This window comes from Protomyctophum parallelum, assembly GCF_964188405.1.
Source record: "Protomyctophum parallelum genome assembly, chromosome: 21".
NCBI classification, from domain to species: Eukaryota; Metazoa; Chordata; class Actinopteri; order Myctophiformes; family Myctophidae; genus Protomyctophum; species Protomyctophum parallelum.
The window spans coordinates 7,153,681-7,177,421 of record NC_139713.1 but is presented as its reverse complement, the minus strand read 5'-3'; the positions used below and the strand labels follow the sequence as shown (position 1 = coordinate 7,177,421).

Below are 23,741 nucleotides of genomic sequence, written 5' to 3'. Positions count from 1 at the left end.
TTCTCAAAATAATTCAGAAGAACAAGTTGTACGACGGTGTGTCATGCTAAAATAGCTGATCTCCAAGCTCACAGTTGTGTTCCGATCCGTCGAAGTTGTGAGCTTGTAGATTTGGTATTTTTGAATGTATTTTAAAACCGTTGTCTTTAATGAAATGTCCAAATAGGGATAGTGTTTCAGCCCCATTGGATTAAAAAAAAGAAATGAAAATGAATCCACACCAGACTTTGACTTTGACGTTGTTATTTTCTTTCCATCAGAGACAGAAATGTTCTTCCTGGCGATCAGCATGGTGGGGACAGACTTTAACGTTATTTTCTTTCCATCAGAGACAGAAATGTTCTTCCTGGCGATCAGCATGGTGGGGACAGACTTCTCCATGATCTGCCAGTTGTTTCCTCACAGAGGTCGGTCACAGATAAAGGTCAGTGGAGATCTGAACCAATGCTATGAACGTATTTAACCCATTCTGACCTGAGATCAGATTCATACGAGGTTTCCGCCGGACACACACTGGTCTGATGAACCTATTCTGACCTGAGATCAGATTCTAAAAATGTCAGTCGCTCTTCGATAAAAAAAAAAATAGCAGACCTACAAGCTCGTATCGCGCCACTCGGTGGCGCGATATGAGCTTGTAGATCTGCTATTTTTAAATAGCTAAAGCATAACATGATGCTGACACCAAAATGGGTGCCCGGTCAGAATGGGTTAAAGTGTCTACAAGACGCACATTCGTACGTACAGTAGCATTGAATTCATTGACTTTTTTACCTTTTCAGCACAAGTTCAAGAGGGAGGAACGGGGCAATTCCTGGAGGGTCGACAAGGCTTTCAGTAAGTATTTGAATGTCAGACGTTGCTTTTGCAACTCTTATCTCGTTCTGTTGTGTCGTGTTCTGTTGTGGCAGGGATTTGTTTATGTCTACGTATGCAACTTTTCTGCTTTAGAGAGATTGGTTTAGGGCAGGCGCGTTGGTTACAAGAAATGTTATCTATCGCTTTATCGAGAGATAACATGGGCAAATATTGAACCATATGCCACTGTTTCCCAACCTGGCATCCCTATTTTGGCATCAAGATCACAATGCGTTGAGCTTGTAGATCAGTTATTTTCGCTATTTGTTTTACTACAGGAACCATGTCGTGTGTGCACTCCACTGCCTTATTCAATAGAGCTGATCTATCGAGTGGCCTTTAACACTATCCTGTAACGTTTCCTGTAGAAGAGAAGCGTAAGCTGGATATCGAGTTCTTCTCTAAGCTCCTGGAGAAGATCCTTGAAGTGCAGAAATGCAAGAAGCCCAGGGCCCCCAGGCAGAGGAAGCCCAAGTCGCCCGACGAGAAAAAGACCACGAGGAAACCCAGCAGGAAGACAAAAGGTAACGGAAACGGTTCAACATCACGGCACTCCACTAAGACAAGGTGTAAAATGTTTTGGATTGAATTCAGTTAGGCTGGTGTTAGAGATTTATGTTTTCCTTGAGTTGGAGCGAAATACTGCATATCGTCGCAGTTGGGTTGAAGAAGTCTTGTATGTCCAAACTGTTAACTTTCAGGAAATGTATGTACCTTGTGCTTTCAGGAATTAAGACGGCGGAGACGATACTGAGCGATGTAGAAGAGGAGGAGGAAGGGGAGGATGGAGTGGCTGACATGGAGGAGGTGGAGGGAGAGAAGGAGAACGAGGACGTCTCTAACGAGAGAGGAGATCCTGCTTCCCCGCAAAGGAAAGGGAAACGCAAGAAGAAAGACAATGACGAGTCAACTTTCTCAGTTGACTCGTCACCCGGTGAGAAGAAGAAGAAGAAAAAGAAGAAAACGGATGAAGAACAATCCAGTGAGCAACAAGGTACAGGAGTTCCTTTCCTTTCCCCAGTGTCATCATTGACTCCATGCACTGTTTTCCAAAGTGTGGGGCGGCCGGGCCCCCTCTAGAGCCCTGCCCCCCTGGCTCCAAAACCCCGGTCCTAGCCGTGAGAACGACAAAACATTTAGTTTTGTAACGGGTGATGTTCGAGTGACTGGCACACCTACGTCCTCCCATGAACACGGCCCTGGCCCCGCCCGGCTCTGCACCAGCCCAACGAGGGTCTGCAATTTATTAGCCCGAGCCCGACCCTAAGGCTTACAAGTGATGCTCAAGTGTGTTTAAAAAAAGCATTGAAGGAAAAATAAATGCAATTCATGCACTATATACTAACTGTAACTGTAGGAAATTAATTGATCTTGTGTCTTGTAGCGTCTCAATCTTTATCTTTTTATTTTTTTTATCCCACGATTTTGTAACCCATTTTTCACCCCTGTGTCAATTATCTAATGTGATCCTGGGCTCTACACACCCTCCACCAACCTAGTCCCCATATATGGGGGACAAGGGGAGAGCAACGGTCTTGAACTCATGCTTCCGTCATGCCTGAGTGTCCAAGTTGCTCCTTTACACCTGACAGGGGGGAGTTTCCCTGGTTGGACGTAGCGCGTGGAAGGAACACGTTATTCCAACCAGTTCCTTTCCTTTCCCCTCCATCAGGTGCCCCAGTTGGCCAGGGGGAGGCAGCTTATCATATTTCTTTCCCTAGTCAAAGGGCGACTACAGCTTAAAATGAGTTCCGCATTGGACTTCAGTCATTGAGTTTCTTTGTTTTTGTACATCCAGTCGAGGCATGTCTGCCTGAAGCTGGGGATGCAGCAGCTCTGCCCGAGGACCAGTCTCCTATGGACAGGTAACGATGCACCACCTGCACTTAGAAACACCACGAACTCTTGCTTTCACCTCGTTTTCTTGCAGCAGCATTTTTGCTAAAATACATTATCCCATCATCCATGTACATGTACAGTTCTAGTAAGACTGAAGAATCTGTGACGGCGACCGTCAAGAGCGCTGTGATCAAACCAGCGCTGCTGTCGCGAGGCCGAGCAGCGAAGCCACTCATACCGCTGGGCCGTAAGTGGGGCAAGAAAGGACCGGCGCCGTCCACCAAGGACGCCCCGGCCGCAGGAGGAAAGAGCTCTGCCGACGACAAGGTGATCATTTACACACACACACGGCCATTTGGCTCGTACATAACGTCATATATATCGTTGCTGTCGGGCAACGGGCAGTGTCACGCAAAAGTGTCAAAAGTAGCAGATCTACAAGCTCGAAATGTGGCGCAAAGCAACACGTTCTGAGCTTGTAGATCTGCTACCTTTGCTATTTTTTTCCTTCATTTTAATCCTGAAAAGTAAAAGTTTTGGTTGGACATATGAGGTTTCCTTCCCCCCGACAGAGACGAACGCTATGATGTAAGACCAAAAATGGCCTCCAAGTCATGAATATGGTGAAGCGATTGCTGATGCAAAAAGCAGCATAGTCTTACTGAAGTTCACCCGTTTTAGGTTGATGAAGAATCGTCACCTTTGAGGCCAACGGAAGAAAACAAGCGGGATGGGGACGATTCCTGTGAAGGTGAAGAAGACGAGTCCACCGTTTCACCTCCCAAGCGTACCAGGTACAAAGATTTGAGTTAAAAACGTTCACTGTGAAAGAATATATATTCCAAAATCTGCTCACATTTTAACGATTAAAACAGAATAGCAGATCTACAAGCTCGTAGCTTGTAGATCTGCTATTTTTCAATGGCTAAAGTATAGCATAATGCTTAAAACACCAAAGGGGGTTCCCGTCCAGAATGGGTTAAGCGTATGCCAGTTTCCAAATTGCATCGTTGAGTCGAACGCCACAAATCATACCTGTAAAAATAACTCGTAAACGGCCCACAGTATAATCGTCAATGTGTGTGTGTTTCTGTAGATATGGGAGACTGCCCAAACCTGTCCAGCACTTGAACTATTCAGCCAAAGAGGACGCTGCACTTTCCTCCGAGTCTGACGGGCCGACCCCCGAGTCTGCCTCCAAGCCCAAGCGCCTCGTCAAGAAGGCCAAGGTCAAGGCCAAGTCACGACCCAAGAAGCCACAGCTGGTGACCCTTAGGGCTTCTCAATCAGAGGGCAGTGATGATGACGACGACGACGACGACAATGGTAGGGATGCACAATATTGAAATGTTGGCCAGAATCCGTTCACCGGTTAATTTCATGGTCGATTAATTTCACATTATAACCTGTGCAGAATGGTGCACACCCCAAAAAAACGGTATGCTTTATTAACTGATTTATTAGTTCATGGTTAGTTCAAACAACTTAAATATATTATTTTTACTTTTACTAAAACTTTTCCCTTTTGAAAGCTTCCCCAGAAAACAAAAATCTTCAGCCCCCCTCATCACAATACTTTTCTAGCTTCACATTCAAACCAACTAGTAAACTAGTAAGAGAGTGGCGACACGCTTTGATCTCGCCGCAAAGCGGGGTGCTATGGGCTATAGTTCCAAACATTGGAACTATCCCATTGAGATAGAATGAGCACTTCCGCATTCTATTGTTACATTGGGAGTCAACGCTAGTGTCGCCACTCTCTTACTAGATTACTCTGATTCAAACATACATATTATGAAATAATAAATATTGGCATATCGGCTAAAACAGATAAAATATTTTGATATTGGTTGATTCGGTTCGATACCGAAAGCATTTTTGTAAGGCCGATATTGCCGACACCGACGTGATGACCTATTAACCGTGCGTCCGTAGGCCTTTGCCTGAGTGAAGTGGACGAAACGGACCAGCAGCATCGTTCCTCCAGCCCGCGTAAGGACAGCAGTGCTCCTGTGTTTGTGCCCGTCGGCCTGCGCTCACCACAGCCTGTGGTCTCTGTGCTGGAAGAGACCATGGAAGAGGTACGACATGACATGACACTCATCCCATTTTATGTTTATGTTTTGTGCATTTCTTTTATGTGCTCCCCCGTCCTGACACCGTTACCCGTCCACAATGTTTATAATATTAGGGCTGGTTGGTGGGGCGAAATGGGACAAAATCAAATATCACTATATTTTGGACAAAAATAGACTCTGTGAATAACTGTAGTCCCGGGTTTCCAGGTGGTGGGCTGGTGGCATGCTTATTTCCAGTTCCAGACAGTTCACTTTAGCTTAGTTTGATTGGCTCAGCAGCAGATTTGAACAGGAGGCACAATTCACCATCACGTGTGTTCAGTTCAAATCTGCTGTTGAGCCAATCAAATGAAGCTATAGAGCACCGAAGTCCTGACGTAACTCGCTCATCCCGACCATTCCCCTGGTTCGCGGAAGTAATTTCTCTATGGAGAATAACATGGGGTGATCTTAATATCGTCTACTATAAGCGTTGTGGTCCAAAAATAAACAAGCTGTCTCTGCGTTATTGTTAGGGAGGTGTCTCTGTATCGTTTGCAACAGTCAGTCACTCATATATGATACAGTCTGCTTCTAGCGAAAATCTAACTAATTCAGCAGCAGTAACATTAGCGTTTTCTCTCAGTCAGTTGATTCTTCAGTGAAGAGGCCGGGTGACATGTTTATTTTTCAAACACAGTTGTCATATGAGGCGATCTCAAATCGCCTCAATGGGGATTTCAATGCAACTAAACAAATACATGAACCTGGGGACTGACGCCCTCTACTGAAAGTGACGTCAGACTTCGGTGCTCTATAGGAAAATGAACCGGTGCAGTGAATAATGTATGCCACTGTTGCCACCTTCTGGAAGCCTGGGACTACAGTAACGCATGGAGCCTATATACCTAAATATTATTGTGTCAATAATATTGTATTGCACCGATGATATATATTTTTAAAAAAAGATTACCGGTACATCCAGAAAAATACAACATTTGTGTGTACATGGAGTATATCACAATATTACGATATCCAAAATCACAAACTATCGTCTGTTCTAGTCCCATATCACAATATTGATATATTGTCCAGCCCTATTATTTATGATCCCCCACCATATTTCATCCAGTATTTGTGTTTATTTGTGTTTTGGTTGGTTTAAACGCTCCATTTCCTCCACCTCCTCCCTGCTCTCTGTTCCCTTCCTTCCACACACAGCTTGATTTCTCGGTCAATGTGCCAGACGTGCTGGGCTTCTCCCAGGGTGCACTCTGTTCTGATGCCTCGTGTGAGCGGGCACAAGACAGCACGGGCTCAGTCCCATGTGACCACCAGTTGGACCTCCTAGTTGTAAGTGACATATTAGTGACCTAATTAACTGAAGCCACTTACAGTGAGAGTGAGGGATATTTTTGTTTTGAATACGGTAGTTGGATATCTCCAACTTGAAAATGGAGAGATCTGGTGAGACGAGGGTAACTCTGTTACCGAACAAACACTTCTCGTCGCTTAGTCTTAGATCAGGGGTTCTCAACGTCTCGCGACCCCCGCCCCCCCTCCCCACCCCCAAAAATAACCTTAATATTAGAGAAAATATATCCTAAATGAATACTGAAACCAGATATAATCATTAAGGAAACTTTATGCATGTACTATTTGTACTATGTAAACTCTTCATTTCCATTCTTTTTTTGGAAAATAATTTGGGGACACCCGGCAGGGAAAATCTGGGTGGGAAAGTGATTTGTCAGCACTCGCCCCACCCCGCAACCCCGCTGAAGTGCCCCTGAGCAAGGCAGTGAACCCCCGGCAGTGGCCAAACAGTATAATCCTGAGGTTGCAATGGTCTGCTCCCCCAGGTCTTTGTGTGTATCTGTGTGCATCTGATGCAGTATTGCAGCGCAACTCGTCAAGTGGCTAATGATGCGTAATGTGTTTGTCTTTCAGGATGTGATTGACTTAATGACGTGCGACCAGGTGGAAGGTAATGTAGGACAATAATCCTGAATCTACCTGACATTTCACAACCATTGTGTAAGAATATCAAAGGTCTTTATTTTTGGTTTTTGGCTCTCCTGTTTTAGTTTCCTCCGATGAGAGCTACAATGAGGCGGCTCAGACACTGCTGACCATTGGCGCTGTAGCTCACCACTCTCAGTTGGCCCAGCCTCCTACTTCACCGCAAAGTCATACAGCAGGTTAGAAACGGTGCTAAGAACATTCTTGTATTCTTGTATAGTCATACAGCAGGTTAGAGACAGTGCTAAGACCATTCTTGTATTCATGTACAGCAGGTTAGAGAGAGCAGCTAAGGCTATTCTTGTATAGTCATACAGCAGCTTAGACCATTCTTGTATAGTCATACAGCAGGTTAGAGAGAGCAGCTAAGACCATTCTTGTATTTATGTATAGTCATACAGCAGGTTAGAGAGAGCAGCTAAGACCATTCTTGTATTCATGTACAGCAGGTTAGAGAGAGCAGCTAAGACCATTCTTGTATTCATGTACAGCAGGTTAGAGAGAGCAGCTAAGACCATTCTTGTATTCATGTACAGCAGGTTAGAGACAGCGCTAAGACCATTCTTGTATTCATGTACAGCAGGTTAGAGACAGCGCTAAGACCAATCTTGTATTCATGTATAGTCATACAGCAGGTTAGAGACAGCGCTAAGACCATTCTTGTATTCATGTACAGCAGGTTAGAGACAGCGCTAAGACCATTCTTGTATTCATGTACAGCAGGTTAGAGACAGCGCTAAGACCATTCTTGTATTCATGTACAGCAGGTTAGAGACAGCGCTAAGACCATTCTTGTATTCATGTACAGCAGGTTAGAGACAGCGCTAAGACCATTCTTGTATTCATGTACAGCAGGTTAGAGACAGCGCTAAGACCAATCTTGTATTCATGTATAGTCATACAGCAGGTTAGAGACAGCAGCTAAGACCATTCTTGTATTAGACTTTGTGTGTTAATTCAAATATCGTTGCTTTCGGGTGGACACCTTGTAATATATTGAATACATTTTCAGGAAACTGAATCGATCCAATGTAGTTATTATTTAGTATTAACAAGCTCTTGTTAATACTTTTCATTGGTTAGTATTTATTTATACAACCAACAGACATACTGGACCACTTTCACAAATCTTCGGACGTAGGCGATCTACAAGCTTACAATGTGCATGATCGCAACATGTTTGAGCTTGTAGATCGGATACTTTTTGCACGTCGTCATGCAAAGTAGGGCGTAAAAAAATAATTGAAATATGGACATAGAAGGTTTCTGCCCACGAGCAACTGTATGCGTAAAGGGACATGATATGATGATAAATTAATTGTTCCACTATGTTGTTTTTTTGCAGGAGGACCTTTCAGCCATGGCAATGAGACTAGCAGCCGCGACTTGGAAGAAATGCCCACTGAGATTGTCCCACACACACAAAGCAGTGGTTCTCCTGAGACTGACTGTATACAAAGCGGTGCTTCTCCTGAGACTGTCCCACACACACAAAGCAGTGGCTCTCCTGAGACTGTCCCACACACACAAAGCAGTGGCTCTCCTGAGACTGTCCCACACACACAAAGCAGTGGCTCTCCTGAGACTGTCCCACACACACAAAGCAGTGGCTCTCCTGAGACTGTCCCACACACACAAAGCAGTGGCTCTCCTGAGACTGTCCCACACACACAAAGCGGTGGCTCTCCTGAGACTGTCCCACACAGACAAAGCGGTGGCTCTCCTGAGACTGTCCCACACAGACAAAGCAGTGGCTCTCCTGAGACTGTCCCACACAGACAAAGCAGTGGCTCTCCTGAGACTGTCCCACACACACAAAGCAGTGGCTCTCCTGAGACTGTCCCACACACACAAAGCGGTGGCTCTCCTGAGACTGTCCCACACACACAAAGCGGTGCTTCTCCTGAGACTGTCCCACACACACAAAGCGGTGCTTCTCCTGAGACTGTCCCACACACACAAAGCAGTGGCTCTCCTGAGACTGTCCCACACACACAAAGCAGTGGCTCTCCTGAGACTGTCCCACACACACAAAGCAGTGGCTCTCCTGAGACTGTCCCACACACACAAAGCAGTGGCTCTCCTGAGACTGTCCCACACTCACAAAGCGGTGGCTCTCCTGAGACTGTCTCACTCACACAAAGCGGTGGCTCTCCTGTTGCGGGTGTACCCTCTGGACCTGCGTCCACAGAACCGTCACAGACGACTGATGAGGACGTACCAGACATCAGTATCCTAGACGTCTGCGCCGAGATTGGGGACTGGATCAATGAGGAGGCTGCTGAAGGAACACACAGCGGTCGGAAAACGAATGCTGACGTAGAAGCTGCTCCTGCAGTGGAAACGTGCCAGGAGATGTCCGAGCAGAAATCTCCGCCGGCCAAGAGGCGACGTTTACCCAAGGCCAAACTTAAACCCAACCTTGGCCGAGCCGCTCGGTTTGCTCTGTCACAATCTAATGAAATCGAAGAAACGGCCACCGTGCCTGTCACGCAAATACAACGCGGTGCCGCTCCTGTTGCAGCTGTACCTTCCTGCCCCGTGTCCACAGAATCATCACTACCGGCGACTGATATGAATGAACCAGACAAGCCAATGGAATCATCAAGTGTGACCGTTTCTTCTGAACTATCGACAGTATCGGAGTCAACACTGTCGGACGTTGTAGCACCACCCTTAGCTGAGCCTTCTACTGAAACGGTGCTCAGTGTAGACAACATAGGACCTGGTCTTCAGATGGAATTGGGCACAGACATATCTGAGCAGCATTCCCCACAGAACAAGGGAAGCAGCTTCTCTAATGTTGAACACGAAATCATTTTGGGAGAGGCTATCACAAAGTCTATGATCACAAAGTCAGACTCTCATTCCAGTGAAGAAGCACTGCCATCTACTGAGAATAGTTGTACTGCTCATGCTCAAGATGAAACGATAACGTCTGGCATAGCTGCCACGGATGCTCAAGACGAAGCGAGGACTATAGCTGCCACAGAATTGCAAGAAATTAAAGAATCAGTTTTGGACACTATTCTGGGGCAAGACGTAAGTGACCGTCCCGCTACTGTTTCATCAATAGGAACGTTGTCAGACAGTCATGGAAGTCGTAATGAAGCTGGATTTGCATCTCAGAATAAAAATAGTTGCTTCTCGGAGCATAAATCTGGAATGTTACCGCCCCAGACCACAGACAAACATCTAGAGTCCACAGAGGACAATAACGGAGATCTAGAGTCCGGTGGAAGCACCTTGTGCACAACTTCAACCCCACACAGGGACACAGCAACAGAACCACAACCAGTCGACAATACTCATCAGAAATCACCACAGTCTACCAACATCATTGAACCAATTGCATTTGAGTCGCTATTTAGCCGCTCACTCGCAGAGATCTGTACCCCCGAGGAGAAAAAGACAGATGTCAAACCTACATGTCAAGGAGACTCGAGCTCAGACTCTGGCTCAAAGGGAACCGTATCCCAGCAAAGGAGACCACGCTTCCCCAAACTCAAACCCAACATAGGAGTACCCACCAGAAAAACACAGTCAAGGTTAGAGCTCCCAGGGGAAACTAATAAACAATCAGAAAAACAATGCATGGTCAGCTCCTCGAATGTCTGCTCAGAAAAACAACCCGCTGAGCATTTGGAACCACCACAGTCTTCCTCGAACACAGTCCATCACAGGCCAGAAAGTCCTCGAGCCACAGGGTCCGAAATGTTATCGGAAAAGAGTGACACTGATCCGGAGATGGTCAACGAGTCTTTTGGGGTCATTGATGAGCCGTTCACGAACTTCACTGTGACAGAAAACGCTCCTGAATCTCAGAAAGGTCACAAAGTCACAAGTGAAGAGCCACAGAGAAAGGACAGTACTCCGGATGAGAGGAATGCCACCGACATGGTTTCTGCTTCACACTTGCTATCGGTGGCAGAAAAGGATATCCCACAGAGGAGAGGCCGTGTGGCCCGTGTGGCCCGTGTCACTAAACCAGTCGACAATACTCATCAGAAATCACCACAGTCTACCAACATCATTGAACCAATTGCATTTGAGTCGCTATTTAGCCGCTCACTCGCAGAGATCTGTACCTCTGAGGAGAAAAAGACAGATGTCAAACCTACATGTCAAGGAGACTCGAGCTCAGACTCTGGCTCAAAGGGAACCGTACCCCAGCAAAGGAGACCACGCTTCCCCAAACTCAAACCCAACATAGGAGTACCCACCAGAAAAACACAGTCAAGGTTAGAGCTCCCAGGGGAAACTAATAAACAATCAGAAAAAGAATGCATGGTCAGCTCCTCGAATGTCTGCTCAGAAAAACAACCCGTTGAGCATTTGAAACCACCACAGTCTTCCTCGAACACAGTCCATCACAGGCCAATAAGTCCTCGAGCCACAGGGTCCGAAATGTTATCGGAAAAGAGTGACACTGATCCGGAGATGGTCAACGAGTCTTTTGGGGTCATTGATGAGCCGTTCACGAACTTCACTGTGACAGAAAACGCTCCTGAATCTCAGAAAGGTCACAAAGTCACAAGTGAAGAGCCACAGAGAAAGGACAGTACTCCGGATGAGAGGAATGCCACCGACATGGTTTCTGCTTCACACTTGCTATCGGTGGCAGAAAAGGATATCCCACAGAGGAGAGGCCGTGTGGCCCGTGTGGCCCGTGTCACTAAACCAGTCGACAATACTCATCAGAAATCACCGCAGTTTGGCAAAAACATTGAACCAAATGCAGTCGAGGTTGACTCTGCTGTTAGCCGCTCACTCGCAGAGATCTGTACCTCTGAGGAGAAAAAGACAGATGTCAAACCTACTTGTCAGGGAGACTCGAGCTCAGACTCTGCCTCAAAGGGAACCGTACCCCAGCAAAGGAGACCACGCTTCCCCAAACTCAAACCCAACATAGGAGTACCCACCAGAAAAACACAGTCAAGGTTAGAGCTCCCAGGGGAAACTAATAAACAATGCATGGTCAGCTCCTCGAATGTCGGCTCAGAAAAACAACCCGTTGAGCATTTGAAACCACCACAGTCTTCCTCGAACACAGTCCATCACAGGCCAGAAAGTCCTCGAGCCACAGGGTCCGAAAGGTTATCGGAAAACACTGATGTGGAGATGTTCAACGAGTCTTTTTGGGTCATTGACGAGCCGTTCACGGTGACAGAAATCGCTCCTGAAACTCAGAACAGTGACAAAGTCACAAGTGAGGAGCCACAGAGAAAGGACAGTATTCCGGATGCCACCGACATGGTTTCTGCTTCACGATTGCTATCAGTGGCAGAAAAGGATATCCCACAGAGGAGAGGCCGTGTCACTAAAGTCAAACCCAACCTGCGGCAGGCCACTAGAGCCACACCGTCCAAGCCACAGCTCCCGGTGCAAACCCTCGCCTGCTCTGAATCAGACGGACTGGTCACCGGCACCGGAATACAACCAACCCGGGATTTAGATATTCGTTCGGATGTGCAAATACTGGAAGATTGGAGCAAGGATACATCATCACAACATTCGGGGTCTTTGAAAGAACCAGGCGCTCTTCCAGCGATGCCGAGCTCGCCTTTGGTAACTTTGGGAAGCAGCAGTTTAGCAGCCGACGTCCTAAATGAAGACGATGTTATTGTGGATGAGACGTCATGGTTTATGGAGAATCCGTTTGAAGGGACAGACTGTGTCCCTGAAACTCAGATCGCCGACATGCCCACTGGTAATAATCATCTACCCGCAGAGGAGCCTTCTACCAGTCAACACAAGATCGTTCCCACCAGTGAACCTCGATCCACAGAGGAGCCGTGTACCAGCCAGCTGAAGATAAAAAGAAAATCTCTTCCAAAGAGGGGCGGCAGAGTCACACAGGCCAGAAAAGGCAAAGTAAGTGAACCGCAGCCCACAGAAGATGCAACTACCACTGGAGTTGCTCCCCCAGAGGAGGAAGATGCCGGGGAGGAGAACAAGGTCGTAGAAGAATCAAGAGAAACCGTCTCAAAACGGACCAGGACGGGCCCTTCTACTGCGGATAAGACCTCTGTGAACCCCAGACGAGGCTCCAGAGCCACAAGATCTAAACCACAACCCACAGAAACAATCTGTGCAGGCTCGGAGCCAGAGACTGTCAGCGAAGCATCGCTCCCTACTGTGGGCACCGACTCCACCCCAACAAAACCAGCTCACAGTTCCATTATGCAGTCGTCACCGTCGCAGTCTGCCCAGCACTCGGAACGTAAAAATCCAGTAACTGGAGAAATCGGCGGTGAGATTATGACCTCCCCTGAATATACCATAGATAGTGAAGTAGCCTGGCTTATCGAAGATCCTTTTTCGATTAGTAACACGGAGGCCATCGAGTCGTCTCCTGAACCCGCTGCACCATCTACTAGTCTGGCGATGGAAGCTGGATCTGTACCGCAAAGTGGCTTCAACCTGAGGCCTTCCACAGAAGCCAAAGAGCTGAAACCTCAGGCCAGGACAGATGCAGCTTCTACTTCGGAACGCCAGTCTGCAGAAAATGCCTCCTCCGCTCAGTATAAACGTGGACAGACCACTAGAGCAAGCAGAAAACGAGAGCCAACGCAGATCAACCCTGATCCTCACCCATGGACTGGTGTGAGCCACGTGTCTGACTCGGACCAGGACGTTGGAGATCATACCGTTGTACAGGAAGGCCTTTCTGAGTCCTGCACACAACGGTAAGATATAGTCGTCACTCATGGCTGCAACTATTGATTATATTCCTTAAATTATATTCTCAGTTACGGTTTTGATTAATCTAACAATTGAAAAGCAATTAATTTTTTTAATTTCAATTTCTGTGACTGAACCGATTAGTCTGACCACTTGAACCCTATTTTATAATTTGCTGTATAACGGTGTCGCACAGAAATATCCAATATATATATAATATATTGTTGCTGTCAGGAGGAAACCTCATAACTACATTTTGAGGTTTATGATTTTTCAGCATAAATCAGTGCTATTGAACACCCTTTACGTCTGTGTGTTGTTTTGAAAATATTGAACCAATGGAAAGTAGTAAAAAGTGCTTTGGACAAAACCTCCTAACTCCATTGGACCCTCAAAATGTCTGCTAAAACAGCTAACTCCAGCTCCTCTCCCCCTCTCATGGAAGTTATTGACAATATATAAAGTTACAACACCAACTTTGATGAGGCTGTATTGCTTTGTTTTAAAAATATAACGTTTTCTTAATTTCCTGAAAAATGTATATTTTTCATTTCCTGAAAAATGAACATTTTTGAGTTAGTTGTGATGGGAGATTAATCTGCAAACACATCGGTATCGGCAGATTCTAGTTGTTTTGAGATTAATCGGCATCGGTTCGATTAATCAATAAGACCAATTAATGAATCGGTCCGATTAATCGGTCTGTCTTTACAGATAAACAAGCCCAAAGTAACAGCTTGAACAGATCTACAAGCTCACAATATTAAATATAAAGGTATTGAAGTTAAATCTGACTCGCCTAAGCCTAAAACACCCTGTTTCATGTCTTTTTCAGAATGGACAAAATTATTATAATTTTTCAATACAGAATGAGATCATATCGACATCGGTAATATCGGTTATCGGCCATAACAATTAATTATATCGGATATGGATATCGCCCAAAATGTCTCATCGGCACATCCCTATGAGGCTTCCTACCGACAGCAGAGATATATAACGTGAGCGTGTAAAAAAAACTTACATTTGTATTGATTACCCCAAATCAATCATTTTAATCAAATCGTATATACACACAAAATTGTTGATTAAAGCGATTAGTTTGATTCATTGTTTCACCTCTAGTGAATATTGTCATTAGCAAGTAGTTGTGGAAATGTTACGATGAACTTTGTAGCTATGAATTATTTCTGCAAACGCGTGCAGGCCATTTGAAGACGAGATGTGCATGGTAACATTACGAGCGACAAACCCGACATTTCTTTGTCTCCTCCCACAGTGTCGACGACGCCTCGCCGGGGACGTTTGAGCGTGAGAAGACTTTGACGAAGGCAGAAACCGTCTCAAAGCGGACCATGACGGGCCCTTCTACTACGGATAAGACCTCTGTGAACCCCAGACGAGGCTCCAGAGCCACAAGATCTAAACCACAACCCACAGAAACAATCTGTGCAGGCTCGGAGCCAGAGACTGTCAGCGAAGCATCGCTCCCTACTGTGGGCACCGACTTGCCCCCGACAAAACCAGCTCACAGTTCCATTATGCAGTCGTCACCGTCGCGGTCTGCCCAGCACTCGGAACGTCAAAATCCAGTAACTGGAGAAATTGGCGGTGAGATTATGACCTCCCCTGAATATACCATAGATAGTGAAGTAGCCTGGCTTATCGAAGATCCTTTTTCGATTAGTAACACGGAGGCCATCGAGTCGTCTCCTGAACCCGCTGCACCATCTACTAGTCTGGCGATGGAAGCTGGATCTGTACCGCAAAGTGGCTTCACCCTGAGGCCTTCCACAGAAGCCAAAGAGCTGAAACCTCAGGCCAGGACAGATGCAGCTTCTACTTCGGAACGCCAGTCTGCAGAAGATGCCTCCTCCGCTCAGTATAAACGTGGACAGACCACTAGAGCAAGCAGAAAACGAGAGCCAACGCAGATCAACCCTGATCCTCACCCATGGACTGGTGTGAGCCACGTGTCTGACTCGGACCAGGACGTTGGAGATCATACCGTTGTACAGGAAGGCCTTTCTGAGTCCTGCACCTCTGAGCCGACAGCCAAGGATGGTCTGCAAGATTTACAACAGTAAGATATAGTCATCATTCATCAGTTTCGGTTTCGATTAATCTAACATTATTGAGAAGAAATTATTTGTTTTAATAAGTCAACAAATCAAAAGGAAAACATTATTTCTAACTGATGTTTTTTTTAATAAGCGACTGAACCGATTTGTCTGACCATTTGAATCCTATTTTATAATTTGCTGTACAACGGTGTCGCACAGAAAAGAAAAGAAAAAAAATCTATTGATTATCCTGCAAACACGTTTAATTTTGAAGGAGTATTCATTTTTATTGTCTTTATTGTTAGTTACAACATGCCTACAATAACTTGAAGCATTTTTTTAAAGGTAATTGCAAAAAAGGTGCCATAATCCGATTAATCGTTTAAATAATCGCCCGATGAATCGATTATGAAAATCCATAATCATGTCTTTTGCCATAATCAGGTAGCTTTACAACAAAGCTGTATTCGGCTAATCGGTATTCGGTATTCGGTTTTCGGCCAACTGTTTCCTATATTCGGTATTCGGTTTCGGCCAAGAATTTCCCTTTCGGTGCATCCCTAGTCTGACCATTTGAATCCTATTTTATAATTTGCTGTACAACAGTGTCGCACAGAAAATTAAATAAAATAAATCTATTGATTATCCTGCAAACACGTGCAGGCCATTTGAAGAGGAGAGGTAACATTACAAGCCGGACAAACCGGACATTTATTTTTGTCTCCCCCCTCAGTGCCGATGGCGCCTCGTCTGGGACGTGCGAGCATGAGGAGACGTCAACGAAGGCTCCGCCCACTCGCAGGGCTAGGCTCCCTAAACCCAAACCTTGCCTGGGCAACGGCAGTCGCCGCACACGCACGCCGTCAGTCCAGCAACCAACACAACCAACACCAGGTTTGAGAAACTTCAACTTCATTGTCTCATGACGGGTGTACAAAGAAAAGAAAAAAACACAATTTCACCCACTTCTTTACAGGTTTTTATCATTTGTAGTACCCTAGTTTGCTTGATAATGAGCAGTGTTGTTTTTGGCAGCAAATTTTGATTTTATTTTTAGTCACAGTCTCTTCAATAGTTTTGATTTAGTTTCAGTCACATGGAATGTTTTACTGTGTTTGTCTAGTTTTAGTCGACTAAGTGTATTTGTGTATTGTATTTTGGCGGGCCTTGATGCCGTCGTAATGACAGACTTTACACTTGCTGAAAATAGCTGATCTACAAGCTCACTGCGCGTCGCGATGCGATCAGCTATTTTCAGCACGCAACCAAGTGTAAAATGACTTATACTGGATCTCTTGTCCACTAGTCTCTTCCTAGCGTTTTAGTAATTTTCAATACATTTACTTTTAGTCATCATGGTTAGTTTTTATTTAGTTTCCATTTAGTTTTCATCAGTGGAAAAAGGTAGTCGATGAACATTTTTCGTCTTAATTTTAGTCGACGAAATCAACACTGATGCAGATGCACTTTCTTCTTTCCAGCAGCTTCCAGTTCTGGTCAGAAGGCAGCAGTGTCTGCTAATCCCTGCCCCGACACCCAGCGACCAGTAGAGGGTGCTACCGTAGAGGAATACCAACACGGCAGTCCTTCCAGCCAGGCTGTCTGTAGTACTGTGGCCAGCCCCAATCGACCTAGGATTTCGGCTGTCTGTACTCTGGCCAGCCCGACTCGACCTAGGATTTCGGCTGTCTGTACTTTGGCCAGCCCGAATAGACCTGTGATTTCTGCTCTCTGTACTCTGGCCAGCCCGACTCGACCCGTGATTTCGGCTGTGTGTAGTCTGGCCAGCCCGACTCGACCTAGGATTTCGGCTGTCTGTAGCCTGGCCAGCCCGACTCGAAGACCTGCGATTTCTGTCCTGGTAAGCATCAGTGGTGGCCAAAGCACTCCCAACAAGTGCAAGTGTAAATATTCTTTCTAGTATCGATGCATTGCTGTATTGAAATATATAATAATGAGTGACGATTTACCTATTAACTTAAATATACAAAGAATGACTGTACTGTACTGTACTGTACTGTACTGTACTGTACTGTACTGTACTGTACTATCATGGCCACAAGCCATATGTTGTCTATGTTGTTTGTTGGATGGCACTTACACCTTCTAATGAGAGCGCAAAATCTGTCTTGGAAGAGCCACCCATCGACTAATCTATCTATATACGGCCACCTTCCCCCCGTGTTTCTTCACTAGTCCGATCCAGAAGAACACAGTTTGCTGGCCACAATGATGTTATATCTTCCCTTCTTCTCTGGAGTCCTGCCTCAAAGTAGACCAGAGGTAGAAAACTGTCGTCGTAAGCAGGAACTGGGGATGGCAATGAAGGACCGGGAAGTCTGGCGTGATATTGTGAAATCCACGATCTCGACCGCGTTCGAGAAATTATGATGATGTCCAAAGCTGATAGTTTTCAGGATTCAAATTCAAAAGTAGCAGATCTCCAAGCTCAAAATGCATTACTTTGCTTCACATTTCGAGCTTGCAGATCTGTAGGGCGTTACTTTTTTTAATTAAAACGTTTTCTGCAGGCCCAGGCCGTAGCGTAACGGTCTGGGCACCGGACTGGTGATCCAGTCGCGGTGTGCCGCGGGTTCGACTCCCGGACCCGACACGGCCTTTACCGCATGTCATCCCCCCATCTCTCTCCCGTTTCCTGTCAGCCTACTTTCTATCCCTTAAAAAATCAATAAAGGCGTAAGCCGCAAAAACATATCTTCAAAAAAAAAGAAAAACGTTTTCTGCCCTACACCAACGATATATTTAACCTTATACATTCAAAATGTTTCTAAAAGTTTGAATTTGGAAGTAACCACCAATGGTCTGGGATATTTCATAGAAGCAAAGGCTCAATCTGCCATTTCTTCAACTGTAATGTAGAACATGTAGGTTTAGAAGAATATGAACAAAACGTCACACCCTCCGCCAACCTAGTCCCCATATATGGGGGACATGGGAAGAGCAACGGTCTTGAACTCATGCTTCCTTCATGCCTGAGTGTCCAAGTTGCTCCTTTTACACCTGACAGGGGGGAGTTTCCCTGGTTGGACGTAGCGCGTGGAAGGAACACGTTATTCCAACCAGTTCCTTTCCCCTCCATCAGGCGCCCCGGCTGGCCAGGGGGAGGCAGTTTAGAGTCCAGGATTACTGCATGTTTTTTGTGAGGTGGGGGAAAACGTCACACTTCTACATATTATCCTAACTGCTAGTGTGGCAGGGCTCCTTTCACAAATCACATGCAGATTGGGACTTGGCCTAGCAAACTTTTTCAGTCGAGAGCTCTTATTTAGCTTCAAACCATGTGTAATAACTGTGACGGGCCCGTGTGTACTGATGTGTTCATGTGATCTTCTCAGGACACTGGTGGTGCGGCGAGTGGCCAAAGTCACCCGGCGGTCTCGGCACACCCAGAAGGTACGTAGGGCTGATAACACTGTGGCCTCGGAAACCCAGACGTTTTTATTTCCAGGGAGAAAAAGAAAGTCTGGGTCCGAGTCCTCTTCAATTCGGCATAGAGCAGCGCAAACATCGCTCACTCTCTGCTGATTTCTGATCGTCTGCACCTTTGTTATATTGACGCACACACGCACACATGTACACACACACACACAGTCACACACTCCTCTCTCTCTCTGTCGGTCTAAGTAATTGGTCTCATTTTGCGCAGCTGCGCATAGTTTCTCCCGGCGGATCCTGCCGGGAGCTGCCTATGCCATAGAAAGCATAGGTGAGTTCCAGGCTAATAACACTGTGGTTCTCAATCGTTTTCATGTTCAACGACTGCCCAAAACGTTTTATTTGACAGGGAACCCCCGTCTGTAAATACGTTGTGCCATGGACCCGATTTATCCTAAAACGTTTTCAAAATTCAAAAATGTTCCAACATTTTCAAGGTTATTTATTTTTATCCCGCGATTTTGTAACCCATTTTTCACAAGCTAATGTGATCCTGGGCTCTACACACCCTCCACCAACCTAGTCCCCATATATGGGGGACAAGGGGAGAGCAACCTAGTCCCCATATATGGGGGACAAGGGGAGAGCAACGGACTTGAACTCATGCTTCCTTCATGCCTGAGTGTTAAGATATAAATGGTCCAAGGGTGCGATCGTAGTGAAGATGAATATTCAAGCAAATTTGATACAGGCAATTCAATTCAGTTCAATTCAGCAATTCAGAAATGAATAGTACATTTTCACAGTGGCTGACAGAATAATTAATTTGCTTGCTTATTATGTATTTATTCCCGTTTTATATAAAGTAGACGGCGACGCTCAGTACCTGGCTCGTCATGCATGTTTCCAGCACAGCGTAAAATACCCTTCACTCCCACAATTCAAAACATACGCTGGCTCAAGGAGAGAGGGGGAAAAAAGCTGTCTGTGGTTGATAAACAAAATAAATACATGAAATGATGTAAATCATGCAGTATAACGCTTCTCTTTGGTTTGTCAGGTCTGTTGGAGCAGGTCCCTTCAGACAATGAAGAGCCCTTCTTCATCCTCTCTCTCACGGAGGTCCCGTATCTCCATGACTCACAGAGGTCAGTTTGATTGAAATATTTATTAACAGAATACAAAGACTGTTAACTGTGAGTGGACGACCCAATTAAGCATTACACTTGTTTACAACAGGGTCCACCTTGTTCATTTCATCAAAACATTTAGAGACATACAAGTAGAGATATATAGAACAGAACACATATACAAGATACATATACAGTGAGGGGAAAAGGGGGGGGGGGGTTCAGATTTTACAGGGGCCAGTTTCAAATTGCAGCCGTCCGTAGGTGCCCTTTGAGAGCGGTTTTGAAGGAGTCAAGGGATTCACATGTCTCAATGACTGTTGGTAGGGCGTTCCACATTTTGGTGGCATAGGAGCGAAAATTATTTAGTCCCTTGTTTGTGCCGAATCTGGGTTGTACATGGTTTGTTGCACTCCCTCTGGTGTTGTGGGTATGGACTTTGTGGTGTATCGAATCTTGTGGACCAGTGTCAGTGTCTGAAGACGGCCATGATCCTAGTCAAAGAGACTATAACAAGAGACGGACAGTCCTTGTCTTTTTTTTAATCACCACTAGATGGTGCATCACGCCAAGATGGCAGCCCGTAATACTGATATTCTGAATGAATGTTAATGTGACATCTCTCAAACACGAAAACACCCTGAAATTCTGAATGAATATGTTACTAATTTCGGCTTTGATCCATTCATAATAAATGATAAATATATGAGTAAATAAAATAAGTATAGTAGCATGCATATTTAGAATACTTTTTCACTGTTAAAACAGGCCAGTTCTGTAGAAGCGTTAACTATATGATGGTAGAATAGAATAAAAACTTGTTTTTGTTTGTACAACACACTTTTTAATGTTTTTTTGTTTTGTTTTAAGCAACCGAACGTTCAGTTAATGGCAGTGTCGTCTCTTGTTACAGAATGTCTTTGTCCTAGTCTTTGGGATGCATTTTTATCAATTTTCTTAGATCGTCTTTTTTTTTGTTTTTGTTTTCGCCATGTGACACCGTCTTAGAACAAAGAATATAAAATGAGCTTTTGAGTCTCAATTTGACATTTTCACCTTCCCCAGCAGCAGTGGTGGTTTCCCTTCCTCGGGGGACAGTTTACACAGTTTGACGCTCTGCGATGTGCCTCCTGTACCCGTGAGCGGAGGAGAGGCAGGACCTGACGGAACCTCCCAGACGTATTATGATCCCACCCCAGGACCAGAGCCCGCCTGCCCCCCAGAACCAGAGCCCGCCTGCCCCCCAGAACCGGAGCCCGTCTGCCCTCCAGCTCAACCACAAACCATGCAGCCAGCAGCAGCAGCAGCACGAGACACCCTTAGAGAATCGTCCCACATAGAGGTGGAACAGAAAGACCCGGGCCATGTGGACCACAGCAGCTCGGCAGTAGAACCGGGCCATGTGGGCCACAGCGGCTCGGCGGTAGAACTTCCTCCTAAGACCAGTACCCCTCTGAAGAGGTGAGTTGACTGTAAACATTCAACATATTTGTAACGATGAACTTTTATCTTCATCACCATGTTTTGATGTCAATTACATCACTGAGTTCTCTGCCTCTTTTTAGTTTCGAGGACCTCCAGTTTGATAAAGATGTGCCGTGATTGAGTTCTTATTATGTGTCTATCTATGGAGTTAACATGACTTTAACATAGCATACACATGCTATTCATGCTATTTATTATCTCCCATTCTCCAAGGCCTGGCAGAAAACCCAAGGGATTCCTCTCTTTCCTGTCCGACAAGTCCAGCGCCTCCTCTCCGTCCCGCCCGGCCAGAGCGCCGTCCCAGGCGCCTCAGCTCAGCGCCTCGCGCACAGGAAGGAGACGAGCTGCCCCCCCGACGGCCTCCGCAACAACAATACCGCCGCGCGTCGTAGACGAGAAGCCCTCGACGTCCACCGCTCCCCCAAACCCCACGACAACACGACGAGCCGGGAAGGATTTTAAACGGAGCTGCCGTGACACTAGCCAGATGGACCCAGAACCCAATACCTCCCACTACCACCCGGAGCCAGAACCCAGTTCCTCTCAATACCCGGACCTAGAACCCAGTACCTCCGGTACTGTAGACAGGACAGCAAACGTTTCCTTACATGCAACACAACCGTCTGCTCCATTACAGGTGTTGTCCACTGTTGATGATGGCTCTCATTCCATGCTGGAGGAGGAGGAGCTTCAGGACTTTGTGGAAGACGTGGAGGAGGAGCCTACCAACGTAACGCAGTTCTTCTTAAATGACATTTTCACAGATATGGACGAACAATGACAGCAACTGGGGGGACACAGAGGAATAACTAGATTTTTATTTTTATTTTATAATTCACAGACATTAACGTAGAATGCTGGCTTTGGGGACATTCACTACGTGATTCACTACGCTTAGTCATATCCGTGTATTAGTGAATGCATTTTCAGTTGGGATGAAGTTAGTCTAGCAGAGATCTCTGCCTACCGATTATGTCTGGTGAGTGACATCTTAAAACTACATTTTACTTGGGAATAACACTTGGTGGAAACGATACAGATTTAAAAAAAATAGCATTATTGCAGAACAAATGCTTAGACTTTGAGGCAGTCCTTCATATTGTAACAAGAAGACTCACCCCGGTGCGTGCCTGTTTTTCCTCCCGGAATTTTCCCCAGTGAGGGGGATAACTTTGTAATATGCTATTGGCTGTTTGTATTCTTTTTGGAAAAATATAAAAAGATACTCCTGTGGAAAGGCTATATTATATTACTTATATTGACCCTATAAACAATTTAGTATTATTTAGTATATGTAAGGTTTTGCCCCCTCAAATGGTACCTCGTCAGATAATCCCCACATATCCTACAACAACTTCTGTGAACAGACTTCACTGTAGTAGCTTTTCATAAATTATATTTGTACTTAGGCTGTCTGCTGTCATGAAAGTTTATAGTTAGAGAAATTCAAAATCCAGCCGTCTGCTGTCCAGCCTCTCCCACCCCTCACTGGGGAAAATTCTGGGAGGAAAACAGAAACGGGGCGAGTCTTCTTGTATTCCTTCATATTGGGACTCGTATTGGGAATTGTTTTTCAAAGCAGTTTGTGTAGGTTTGTTGGCAGAGGTTTCTCTGCTGTACTAGCCTTACATTGAATTCAGATTAGGGCTGATACTAGGCATGTCCCCATCACCTTTTTTCGCTCCCAAATCCGATTCCGATCATTACATTTTGAATATCTGCCGATACCGATTTTCCCCGATCCGATATTTATATTTTTATAGAACACTTGTGCCATATCACAATAGTACAATATCCAGGGGGGTTTTTTGCCCCCCGATCAGATTCCGATCATTTGAAAATGATGAGGACCGGACAACCCTAGCTGAAACTATCGATTAATTTATTTTGATTACTTTTTCAGGTATTATTTTTCTTTCTGTATATATGGTATTTATTTTCTTATGTTATAATCAACAGATTATAACAAGCATTTTGAATAGATTTTTTTATAATGGACTAAATCGTAAGTCTTAAGCCCTGTGTTATACTTTGACGAACAACAGTGTCTTGTACGGCAAAACAGCTGATCTTCTAGCTCAAAACAAACTACTTTCTGTATTGCCCCACAAACGCACTACTTTCTGTATTTCATTTACAGAAAGTGTAAAATAATACAAAACAAATATATATTATTTCCCTATTAATACCCTAATCGATTGAATTGG

At 45.3% G+C, this 23,741-nt stretch overlaps 1 protein-coding gene across 1 annotated transcript in view; it reads left to right on the top strand.

Moving 5' to 3' along the window:
• LOC310878629 (uncharacterized protein) overlaps positions 1-22,630 on the top strand; it is a 29,974-nt gene extending 7,344 nt beyond the window's left edge. Inside the window, exons 9-28 of the mRNA XM_083792981.1 lie at positions 330-424; positions 783-837; positions 1,227-1,382; positions 1,586-1,852; positions 2,657-2,723; positions 2,838-3,024; positions 3,379-3,491; positions 3,794-4,023; positions 4,633-4,778; positions 5,976-6,107; positions 6,705-6,741; positions 6,842-6,955; positions 8,122-13,465; positions 14,740-15,543; positions 16,257-16,417; positions 17,005-17,384; positions 18,880-18,937; positions 19,980-20,067; positions 21,115-21,510; positions 21,748-22,630. Of these exons, the coding sequence (XP_083649107.1) occupies positions 330-424; positions 783-837; positions 1,227-1,382; positions 1,586-1,852; positions 2,657-2,723; positions 2,838-3,024; positions 3,379-3,491; positions 3,794-4,023; positions 4,633-4,778; positions 5,976-6,107; positions 6,705-6,741; positions 6,842-6,955; positions 8,122-13,465; positions 14,740-15,543; positions 16,257-16,417; positions 17,005-17,384; positions 18,880-18,937; positions 19,980-20,067; positions 21,115-21,510; positions 21,748-22,315 (9,398 nt within the window). The 3' untranslated portion in view covers positions 22,316-22,630. The remainder of the gene's footprint in view (positions 1-329; positions 425-782; positions 838-1,226; positions 1,383-1,585; positions 1,853-2,656; positions 2,724-2,837; positions 3,025-3,378; positions 3,492-3,793; positions 4,024-4,632; positions 4,779-5,975; positions 6,108-6,704; positions 6,742-6,841; positions 6,956-8,121; positions 13,466-14,739; positions 15,544-16,256; positions 16,418-17,004; positions 17,385-18,879; positions 18,938-19,979; positions 20,068-21,114; positions 21,511-21,747) is intronic.
• The last annotated feature ends 1,111 nt before the right edge of the window (positions 22,631-23,741 follow it).